At 48.7% G+C, this 12,214-nt stretch overlaps 1 protein-coding gene across 1 annotated transcript in view; it reads right to left on the bottom strand.

Annotated features, from left to right (window-relative positions):
- The window catches only part of LOC310746124 (vasoactive intestinal polypeptide receptor-like), a 116,489-nt gene that overhangs the window by 25,069 nt on the left and 79,206 nt on the right, over positions 1–12,214 (bottom strand). Inside the window, exons 4-6 of the mRNA XM_083579895.1 lie at positions 10,783–10,886; positions 9,370–9,467; positions 8,586–8,718 (exon numbers count right to left, since the gene is read on the bottom strand). Coding sequence (XP_083436021.1) covers positions 8,586–8,718; positions 9,370–9,467; positions 10,783–10,886 — 335 coding nt within the window. The remainder of the gene's footprint in view (positions 1–8,585; positions 8,719–9,369; positions 9,468–10,782; positions 10,887–12,214) is intronic.

Raw genomic sequence — 12,214 nt, 5'->3', positions numbered from 1 at the left:
AATAATTTATTATTTATACCCTGCACATCTGGCTGGGCCTCCCCAGCCACTCTGGGCGGCTTCCATAGAAACCAAAAATACAGTAAAATATCACACGTTAAAAACTTCCCTGAATGTCTTCTGAATGTCAGGTAGTTGTTTATCGCTTTGACATCTGCTGGAAGGGCGTTCCACAGGGCGGGCGCCACTACCGAGAAGGCCCTCTGCCTGGTTCCCTGTAGCTTTGCTTATCGCAATGAGGGAACCGCGAGAAGGCCCTCGGCGCTGGACCTCAGCGTCCGGGCAGAATGATGGGGGTGGAGACGCTCCTTCAGGTATACTGGACAGAGGCCATTTAGGGCTTTATAGGTCAGCACCAACACTTTGAATTGTGCTCGGAAACGTACTGGGAGCCAATGTAGGTCTTTCAAGACCGGTGTTATATGGTCTCGGCGGCCGCCCCCAGTCACCAGTCTAGCTGCCGCATTCTGGATTAGTTGTAGTTTCCAAGTCACCTTCAAAGGTAGCCCCATGTAGAGTGCATTGCAGTAGTCCAAGCGGGAGATAACCAGAGCATGCACCACTCTGGCGAGACAGTCCGCAGGCAGATTGGGTCTCAGCCTACGTACCAGATGGAGCTGGTAAACAGCTGCCCTGGACACAGAATTGACCTGCATTTCCATGGACAGCTGTGAGTCCAAAATGACTCCCAGGCTGCGCACCTGGTCCTTCAGGGGCACAGTTACCCCATTCAGGACCAGGGAGTCCTCCACACCTGCCCGCCTCCTGTCCCCCAAAAACAGTACTTCTGTCTTGTCAGGATTCAACCTCAATCTGTTAGCCGCCATCCATCCTCCAACCGCCTCCAGACACTCACACAGGACCTTCACCGCCCTCACTGGTTCTGATTTAAAAGAGAGGTAGAGCACATAGAGCTGAAAGAGGAAGTGGGAAAGAGGGCCATTTTCCAAATTTCCTCCTTCGGCTCTGTGTATTTTTCAAGGGAGAAAAAGGCAAGCAGGCTCACCACCTTGTGAGCAAGGGGGACATGTGCGTGCACTCAAAGATTTGTGGGCACCAAGGAAAGACTTCAAGGGCAACGTTGCACCCATGGGCAACATAACAGTGGCCCCTGGGCTAGATGGACCTTTGGACTGACACAAAAGAGTTCTTATGTTCAAAGGCCTGAACGCCAATTGAACTGCTATTTGAAAGTGAAGCCAATAGCTGAGCAGGAGGTGGATATTCATTTTTTTAAATGGGGGGCCCCTACCTCAGAATGCAGGTGGTGCTGTGGGTTAAACCACAGAGGCTAGGGCTTGCCAATCAGAAGGTCGGCGGTTTGAATCCCCGTTATGGGGTGAGCTACCGTTGCTCGGTCCCTGCTCCTGCCCACCTAGCAGTTCGAAAGCACGTCAAAGTGCAAGTAGATAAATAGGTACCGCTCCGGCGGGAAGGTAAACGGCATTTCCATGTGCTGCTCTGGTTCGCCAGAAACAACTTAATCATGCTGGCCACATGACCTGGAAGCTGTCTGTGGACAAACGCTGGCTCCCTCGGCCCATAGAGTGAGATGAGCACTGCAACCCCCAGAGTCATCAGTGACTGGACCTAATGGTCAGGGGTACCTTTACCTTTGGGACGCGGGTGGCGCTGTGGGTTAAACCACACAGCGTAGGGCTTGCCGATCAGAAGGTTGGCGGTTCGAATCCCTGTGATGGGGTGAGCTCCCGTTGCTCGGTCCCAGCTCCTGCCCACCTAGCACTTTGAAAGCATATCAAAGTGCAAGTAGATAAATAGGTACCACTCCGGCGGGAAGGTAAACGGCACTTCCGTGCACTGCTCTGGTTCGCCAGAAGTGGCTTAGTCATGCTGGCCACATGACCCGGAAGCTGTATGCCGACTCCCGCGGCCAATAAAGCGAGCTGAGCGCCACAACCCTAGAGTCGTCCGCGACTGTACCTAATAGTCAGGGGTCCCTTTACCTTACCTCAGAATAGCAATGTTAATCTGCCGTGTTTACTCTGAAGCAAATCTTATTGAATTTGGTGGGACTTAAGGTAAAGGTAAAGGTACCCCTGCCCTTACGGGCCAGTCTTGCCAGACTCTAGGGTTGTGCGCTCATCTCACTTAAGAGGCCGGGGGCCAGCGCTGTCCGCAGACACTTCCGGGTCACGTGGCCAGCGTGACAAGCTGCATCTGGCGAGCCAGCGCAGCACACGGAACGCCGTTTACCTTCCCGCTGGTAAGCGGTCCCTATTTATCTACTTGCACCCAGGAGTGCTTTCGAACTGCTAGGTTGGCAGGCGCTCGGACCGAACGACGGGAGCGCACCCCGCCGCGGGGATTCGAACCGCCGACCATGCGATCGGCAAGTCCTAGGCGCTGAGGTTTTACCCACAGCGCCACTGCGCGTGGTGGGACTTACTCACAAGTAAATGGGGTTAGGGTTTCTCCCCATTCAACTCCCAGCCTCCCAATTTCTTTACTATTTTTTTTTTTTTAAAACAAGACTTTTGGGACTGGTACGGAATACTAACAAGTTTTGACGCTTTGTGTAAATCAGTTTTACATCTTGCCAAATTCACGAGGCATTAAGAGCAAATTGGTCCTTACTCATGATAGCGTGATTGTATCCGATCATTTGTCACGCAAGAAACAAATTAAGGGAATCAAACGAGGGCCTTAAGGGAAGGCGTTTATGTGCCAGAAATTTAGTTCCATCATGAACTCTGATTAAAAATAAATAAGCTCCGGCACTTTCCCAAACATCACGGGCAATGAGGCTCAATGATCCAGCTGGATGAAAAACAACAACCTCCATCTGAGAAGTCAGTTTTGGCCTATACAGACCTATACGGCCTTGGTCCAGTATATCTGCAGGAGCGTCTCCACCCACATCGTTCTGCCCGGACACTGAGGTCCAGTGCCGAGGGCCTTTTGGCGGTTCCCTCACTGCAAGTTACAAGGAACCAGGAAGAGGGCCATCTCAGTAGTGGCCCCTGCCCTGTGAAATGCCCTCCCACCAGATGTCAAAGAGAACAACAACTCCCAGACTTTTAGAAGACATCTGAAGGCAGCCCTGTTTAGGGAAGCTTTTAAGGTTTGATGCATTACAGTGGTACCTCGGGTTAAGAACTTAATTCGTTCTGGAGGTCCGTTCTTAACCTGAAACTGTTCTTAACCTGAGGTACTACTTTAGCTAATGGGGCCTCCTGCCGCCGCCGCACAATTTCTGTTCTCATCCTGAAGCAAAGCTCTTAACCTGAGGTACTATTTCTGGGTTAGTGGAGTCTGTAACTTTAAGCGTCTGTAACCTGAAGCGTCTGTAACCCAAGGTACCACTGTACTGTATTTTAATATTTTGTTGGAAGCCGCCCAGAGTGGGTGGGGTATTATTATTATTATTATTATTATTATTAATAATAATAATAATAATAATGTTTTTATAAATGTAGAAACACAATATAGGAATACAGAGCCAGTGGACTTAGACCTGGGAGACTAGGTGGCTGCTGACAGGTGAGCCACAGGTGAGAGTTGAGTGCATGCTGCCCAACTTTCTTCTGCATCACATCAGCAAGGCCAAGAAGGGGGTCTTGTTTCCTGGGCAGCCCAGGACCTCCAGACACACTGCCCCAGGCTTGCACCCCAGGAAGGCCACTTTGGTGCTGTTAACGCAGAGGTTTGAATTCATTCCCAGAGGCACACACCAATGTCTCTCGAGACAGACGGATGCGAACAACAACATGCTAAAGGATACACACCAATTCCTATGCTTCGAAACCCTTGGCAGCTGGTGAAAAAGGGGAGGAAAGGGAGACGAAGAGTTGCAAACCTTTCGCTTCTGGAGCGCCTAAGCAGGCAACCGAGGGGAGAGGCGCAGACCAGATGGATAATGTGGTTCGTACTCAATTTAGCCTGTTACACCTCTCTGTTTGTTTCTTAGAAAATAAGGCTGGGCCACCCAGGCTGTCATGGCTCAGACCAACTGTTGCAAAATAAAAATGGGCAAACGTGATAAACCGACCTTATGCTTCCCAACTCAGTAACACACATTTATTCAATTCTGGCAGCAGCTGTTGTAACTTGGGTGGACAGGCCAGAGAGGGGGAAAAGAAGAAGCAGATCGTAGCAGGCGTGATCTGAAGCGGATTTTCTCGGAAGAAGGCCTCTGAGTTAGAGGGGGCATCGCCAGGAACCAGCGTCGTGGCTAGGCATGCTTAGGGGCTTGTGCGGGGGGGGGGGCTCACACCTGAATAGGGGCTCACTGTCAACTTCGCCTTTGAGCCAGTGCCAACGACTGGGCTCAACCTCTTCAGCCCCGACTGGGCCAGGCGAGCTGGGAAAGCCCTTCCAGAGACCTTCCACTGCAGGGAAGCAGGTCTAAGCGCAATGGACTCACAGCTTTGAGCTGTGAGCACCAAACTCAGTGCCAAAGTCAGCCGTGCACAACAGAGTATGAACTACACAGACGACGGCTTTGAAGCATAGCTTCTTTCTTCTTTTACAGCTACCGCAAACTAAAATAAACTAAAGACTAATGGAGACTACCGGACTGCATGAGTGTGACAGTTGCTTAAGCAGTCATCTTGAAGAATGGATGCTTTTGAATTCTGGTGCTGGAGGACACTCTTGAGAGTCCCATGGACTGCAAGAAGATCAAACCTATCCATTCTGAAGGAAATCAGCCCTGATTGCTCACTGGAAGGACAGATCCTGAAGCTGAGGCTCCAATACTTTGGCCACCTCATGAGAAGAGAAGACTCCCTGGAAAAGACCCTGATGTTAGGAAACATGGAGGGAACAAGGAGAAGGGGACAACAGAGGACGAGATGGTGGGACAGTGTTCTCGAAGCTACCAGCATGAGTTTGACCAAACTGCGGGAGGCAGTAGAAGACAGGAGTGCCTGGCGTGCTCTGGTCCAGGGGGTCACGAAGAGTCGGACACGACTAAACAACTAAACATCAACAAGCAGTCATCTTATCTCTACACAGATAACACCCAGACTCTCTCAGAGCCAGGCTGGAGCGGAAGAAGCAATGAGCAGATTCCGCCCCCTCCTTTCTGGAAACATTGTCAGTAGATTCTTGCAACGGGAGGGGTGAAATATCCACACCCACCGGCAAGAGTTCTCTGCATCTGCTGCACAGAGGAGGAGCATCCAAAACTTTAGCTCTCATTGGGTCTTAACTCTCATTGGGTCTTAACTCACAAAGAGATGTGCCTACCTGCAAAATCACAGCATCCCATAAATGCCCACTTGGCTGTTTTGATCTGCAGAACTGGCACCGCTACAGGCTCCACGTGACACTCATTCCGCATTTGTAAGAAATCTATCGTCTAGTGTGGACTCTGGAACTCCCTGCCTATTGAAATCAGGCAGATGCCTGCACTGTACTCTTTCTGGCATCTGCTAAATGCATTTTTTTTTGGTTTCCAGACAGATATGTATGTTTCCAGCTTATTGCTGATTTTCATCCTCTTTTGAAGGTTTTAAATAGTTGTGTTTTATACCGATTCCCCCCCGGATAACTTCATTGCCTTATCCTTTCTGTAAACCATTTTCTAAAAAAAGATTAAATTTTAGGAAATAAAAATCAGGGCCAGGAAAAGTGTGGCGATGGAAAATGGATTTGTTTCACCTGGAACTGTTCCCAAAGTCAGGTGTGAGAGTGTATTCAGGTCTTACAACAATACTTAGATAGTTTGGCCCTCAACAAATAACACTTCCAATTATTTTTTTGGGGGGGGCAGTGATGGCTGGTGCCCAGTGGGAATTGTGGACAGGAAAGATGGGAGGAGCCAACAGTAGGTGGCGCTAGAGCCAAGAACAATGCAGAGGCAACTCCTCCTACTTTTGTCTCCACCCTCTTCCCTGCTGGATTCTGCAAGAACAACACTGGGACTAGGGAAAAAGAAGCTGACTGGAACCCTAGACTGGTTGCAAGTAGGAAGGTGGGCAGGTGGGGGCTGGCTGAGGGCAGACTGAGATTTGTGGGGCCTTCTACCTTCCATTGCTTGAGGGATCAACGACTGTTTTCCCATGAATGAAAGCTTGTGGTATAGCTATGTACTAAATCAGGCTTCCTCAACCTCGGCCCTCCAGATGTTTTTGGCCTACAACTCCCATGATCCCTAGCTACCCGGACCAGTGGTCAGGGATGATAGGAATTGTAGTCTCAAAACATCTGGAGGGCACAGGTTGAGGAGGTAAATGTAAAGGGACCCCTGACCGTTAGGTCCAGTTGCGGACGACTTTGGGTTTGCAGTGCTCATCTCGCTTTATTGGCCAAGGGAGCTGGCGTACAGCTTCCGGGTCATGTGGCCAGCATGACTAAACCACTTCTGGTGAACCAGAGCAGTGCACGGAAATGCCGTTTACCTTCCCGCCAGAACGATACTTATTTATCTACTTGCACTCTGACATGCTTCCAAACTGCTAGGTTGGCAGGAGCAGGGACCAAGCAACGGGAGCTCACCCCATTGTGGGGATTCGAACCACCGACCTTCTGATCAGCAAGCCCTAGGCTCTGTGGTTTAGCCCACAGCGCCACTCGCGTCCCAGAGGTTGTGGAAGCCTGCACTAAATAATGATGGTCTAGAGGCAGTGTAGGTAGTGAGGAAAATACAGGGATTTATTTTGGGGGCTTCTGTGTATGTGTGTGTGTGTGTGTGTGTGTGTGTGTGTGTGTGTGATGGAGGGAGACCCCCCTCCTTTCTTGCCGTCTTTTGTATATGATTTCTTCCAGCTCGCTGCGTTGTGAAAGCAGAGGGGGCAGGAGGAGGAGGAGGAGGATGAGAAACCCGTAATATGAATCAGCACGGACTTTATTAATATAATCGTTCTTTTTTATAGCATTTATACGGATGACTTTTACAAGACCGCTTTCAAAACAGCCGCATTCTCCTAGGAGACCATCAAGGCGGGGAAACAGTCCTTAGGAGTGCTACGTGACATCGCAGCAAAACATGTTATGCACACTCCTTGGGGCGAAAAGGTTGCTTAGTGTGCCAATTGCTTGCCCAGTCTTCGCTGCCGTGCTCTACAACTCTACATTAGTCTGTGCTTTTAAAAAGTCACCAGCATTTTAAGAACATAAAGATAGCTTTCAGGATCAGGCCAGCATCCTGTTCGCACATTGGCTAACCAGATCCCCCAAAACAGAAATCTGCAAGCAGGATCCAATCACAAGACCGCTCCCTCCCCCTGCAGTTTCCAGCTGCTTCCGTTCAGAAGTTACAGCCTTCCAACCGTGGATTGCAATGTGAATTTCTCCTCATATGCAATTTTGCCTTGTGCACATTTTTTCCCCTTTTGCAAAACAGCATCCCTAATATAACAAATTTTGTATGTTCTTTTCAGTGACATGTGGGTTTTGCAAAATATGGCCCCAATTAAAATTGTCAGCCAGCCAGAGGAATCCTTGCACCAGTTGTGCATTGCAGCTGCTGAACAGGAGCATTAATTTACAAGCAAGAAACCCAAGCATTATGGAAGCATAGAGTTGGAAGGGGGCCCTGAAGATCATCTAGCCCAACCCTCTGCAATGCAGGAATGTGCAGCTGTCCCATACAGGGATCGAACCTGCAACCTTGGCATTATCGTCCCCACGCTCTAACCAGTTGAGCTATCCAAAGCCAATAACGGCAGGGGAAGAAAGACACCAGGAGCAGCAGCCCATAGCAGCAGCCCTTGGTAATACGATGCCCTGTGTGAGGCCAAAATTTGACACTCCTCCGACCCTTTTACCACCTTCCCAGAAGCAGGTAAGCAAATTGTTGGGCTTTGGGAAGGAGGCTCTGGCAGGTCCTAGAGCTCTCCCAGCTCCTTCCCAAAGCTAGGTAAGGGTTAACTAGGTTTTGGGAAGGAAGAAGGAGGACTCTAGGACCCTGCGAGAGCCCTCATGCCTTCTTCCCCAAAGCCCAGCACTTTCTAGGCTTTGGGAAAGAGGAGGAAACACACCCTCCCTTGGCCCCTGTAAGGGGGAACCAGTCATGTTGCCTTAAATCTGCCTCTGCAGCCCTTTTCAGGCAAGCATACGGTTAATAATACTAATACTACTACTAATAATTTATTTATACCCTGCCCATCTGGCTGGGTTTCCCCAGTCACTCTGGGCGGCTCCCAACAGAATATTAAAAACATGAAAAAACATCAAACATTAAAAACTTCCTTAAACAGGGCTGCCTTCAGATGTCTTCTAAAAGTTTATTTCCTTGACATCTGAGGGCGTTCCACAGGGCGGGTGCCACCACCGAGAAGGCCCTCTGCCTGGTTCCCTGCAACCTCACTTCTTGCAGGGAGGGAACCACCAGAAGGCCCTCTGAGCTGGACCTCAGTGTCCAGGTTGAACAATGGGGTGGAGACGCTCCTTCAGGTCTACAGGACCGAGGCCCTTTAGGGCTTTAAAGGTCAGCGCCAACACTTTGAAATGTGCAGAAACCTACTGGGAGCCAATGTAGGTCTTTCAGGACCGGTGTTATATGGTCTTGGCAGCCATTCCCAGTCAAGTTACGAGAGAGGCAAAATGGAGCATGCAAGACTAGCACAGAGGAGATCCCCACCCGTCCCTGAGTGCTCCCGGCAGAAGGCACGACTGACCGAGCCAATGGAGCAGTGGTCGGACTCCCCTCTCTCAAAGAGAATGACGTCCTTGATGAAGACGGCGATGGCTCTCATGATGAAGGACATGAAGAGATGCATGTGAATGTAATTCCGAGTGCAGTGGAGTTTCCTGGATGAGAGAAAGAGAGAAAGGAGTCTTTCAAAAGGGGCCCACCACACAGAGAGCCCAACTGAAACTCGTTTAAGAGCCAAGGGGCAAGCCAACTCTCTTCCCCTCCCTCAAGTTTCCCATGTGTGTCTCTGTGACATTAACATATGAGAGTGCTGGAGGTGAAATAGTTAAACAGGTTACCCAATCAGGACCCAGGGGGTGGAGTCAGAGGGACTATAAAACCAGCTCTGGGAGGGGTGAAGGGGAGAGTTCGTTGGGAGTTGGGTGGTTGGTTGGCGTGGGAGTGAATTGGGATAGTCTGTGGGTAGGTTGTGTTAGTGTAGTGAAATAAGCTGAGTCAGGAACAGTTAGGAGCTAGGAAGACAAGTAAATATCTGAGAGGTGGATTAGTGAGAGAGAGCAGGTAGCGGAAGTTATAGGTCTGGATAGGCACCCCAAGATTGTAATTGACCGATACCATTTATGAAACCACACGCTTGTTAAACTGCAATAAATAAACTGAAGTTTATGTTCCAATTTAACCCTGACTGGACTCAGTATTGTACCAGGTAGGGCCTGGGTGGTGGCAATGAGAAATAAAGTGGTGGCACAGGGATCAATAGACGGTGAAACATCCAGGGACCCTGTGTGATCGCCACAGTCTCTTACCTGAAGAGACACAGAACCACCATGGCCGCCGTGAGAGCAACGAGAGACAAACTGTGCCCAATGGTGTACCCAGTCTTCACAGTGCCATAGAATGTGTTCTGTCAACACAGAAAAGAGAAGCGAATAACAGCGTGTTTGCCTATTCGTTCGTTCAGTTTGTATCCTGCTTGTCTGCCAACAGGCCCTCAAAGAAGCTTACAATGTTTTCGATCACAGGGCTGTAGCTCAGGGCAGAACACATGCTTTTCACATGGAACATTCCAGATCTGATCCCCAGGGTCAGTTCAATACATTTTGGTGCCTGAGGCAAACCACCAGGGAAGAAGGGGTGAGCGAAGAGCTACGTCAGGAATAAGGGAGGAATAAACATTGGGATCTGCTTTCCTGTGGATCCTATCACCTGAGGGCAGTCACTTCACCTGACAATCTCCACCCTCTCCAGGTATGGTTGGAAACATCCCTGTAGGAAACCCAGGAGAGCTGATGGTACACTGAGGTAGATGGACCAATGGTCTGAGGCAGTTTTTGATGTTCAGTTAAAATTCAAATTCTTCTTCCATCTTCCCTCATCTCCCAGCTTACTTCACCTTCTCCCAATCCCAGTACCTCAGCCTTCACTTCAGGACGTCAACTGCTATTACCTATCGCTCGACAGATCGTACAACCTATATCGTCTTCAGTATTTTGTGGGTCAGTAAAAGAAACTCCATGCTACTAGTTTCTAAGTTGGGGAGGATAACCTATTGCAGCCTGAGGGCCACAGTCCTTCGTGGAGAACGTTCTGGGGGCTGTTTGTAGAAAGTGCAAAAGCAGATGAGGCCGAGGTATCTGTGGGAAGAGCAAAGGATGTGACTGTTTTCTTTGTACAGTCATACTTCATGTTACGGTTGCTTCAGGTTGAGCATTTTCAGGTTGTGTCCCGCGGTGACACGGAAGTACCGGAAAAGGTTCCTTCTGGGTTTCGCTGCTCGCGCAAAATGATGCGCAAAATGACGTCACACGCATGCGCAGAAGCGGCGAATTGCGACCCACACATGTGCAGACGTGGGTTGCGTTCCTTTCAGGTTGCGAACGGGCCTCCGGAACGGATCCTGTTTGCAACCAGAGGTACCACTGTACAGTGGGTTGAGTTCCAGCTGCACAAAAGCCAGTGGTTTTTACACAAACACGCTCCTTTCTCCTCTCCTCCTTCAAGGCAAGAAAGAAGCATCGTCGCAGTTCTAGGACACATGCCAACAAGGCAAACGCATTTGAAGGAGGTGTGGAACTGAACCCATTTCCCAGCCCAAGCCACTGGTGGTTTGTCGCTCTCATAGCGTCAAATGCAGCGTTGTCCCAAAAGCTTCTGGAAACCGAATATTCGGCTTCTCTCGGCAACCCTACCAAACCCGACCTTGCTTTGAGTTTACTGACCTGTTCCACCACGTTTGTGGCATTGGGATCATACCCACACGCTGCGATGTATGGAGGGTACATTTCAGACCAGCCTTCGCTGGTACAGTTCCTGCTCACATTACCTAGAGGGGAAGAAAGCAAGAGGGTTGCAAGGCTTGACGGCTACAGAGTTGGGTAAGAATCTCTGGGAATTACATATTCTACTTGATCGTTTGCCTTTTTGACGGGTATACCTAAAATAAACCCCAAAGAGTCTGAAACAATAAAAAGTCGTAAAAACAGAAAAGTATCTATCTATCTACAGGTATTTATCTATTCATCTATCTATCACCTATCTATCTATCATCTATCTATCTATCTATCTATCTATCTAATCTATCATCTATCTATCTCTATCTCTATCTCTATCTCTATCTCTATCTCTATCTCTATCTCTAGCTCTATCTCTATCTCTATCTCTATCTCTATCTTTCTATCTTTCTATCTTTCTATCTTTCTATCTTTCTATCTTTCTATCTTTCTATCTTTCTATCTTTCTATCTGTGCTGGAATGAGACAGTTTCTGCCATGTGCCCCAAATTCAGAAAGTGGGTGCCTCCTTCAGGAAGGAGTTCCAAAAATTGGACCTGTAACACCAAATGCACGGCTTCTAGTAGTTACGAGCCGAGTGTCTGAGCTAGAAATTACCTCAGCAGAGTTCCCTGTGCTGAAGAAAAGATTGTTCAGCCTCTTTGCAAACTGTAGCCTTGTGAGGGGAACAGGGGGCTTCTAACAACTCTTAGCACCATTAAGAAGCGACAGTTCCCAGAATCCTTTGGGGGAAGCCATGACAGTTTAAAGTGGTATCAAAGTGCTTTAAGTGCAGGGTGTGAATGTGGCCTGAGTGTGCAACTTGGGGGGGGGGGAGAGTAGGAGAGAGAGACTACCTCAGTGCCAGAGTCTTGTGAGGGGAGGGGGAAAGCAACAAGTTACCACTTCCCAGCTTCTCAGAGGCATTTCTCCATCTTTTAAAAAGGTATTTTATTGATTTGTTAACCAAAGAAAAGTGCAAATGTAACAAAAAGAAAGAATAAAAAAGGCAAAACCACAAAGCATCACAGCCTGGAAGGACAAAAGTACAAAGATGCAGCACAGATCCAAATAAAGTATTGACTCGTACAAAAAATCCCTTTACAAATAATAAAGATATACAAAAATGAAAGCATTGTCCACTTGTGAGTTCCATCATTACTGAGAATAAAGGTTCTGTATAGTCTTAAACCTGCCAGGCATTTGCATTTACTGGTGGCAGTGAGTGACTATGTACCTCAGTGTTCTTATAAGAAATAAAATCATGCCTTCTATCTCTCCATCTCTGCCAGAGTTTCCCAAACTTGGATCTCCAGTTGTTTTTGGACTACAACTCCCATCAGCCCTAGCTAGCAGGATCAGTGGTCAGGGAGGATGGGAA

The sequence above is a fragment of the Podarcis filfolensis genome, assembly GCF_964270895.1.
Source record: "Podarcis filfolensis genome assembly, chromosome: 12".
Classification (NCBI taxonomy): Eukaryota; Metazoa; Chordata; class Lepidosauria; order Squamata; family Lacertidae; genus Podarcis; species Podarcis filfolensis.
The sequence above is the reverse complement of the archived record's forward strand: the minus strand, read 5'-3'. Positions and strand labels throughout refer to the sequence as shown.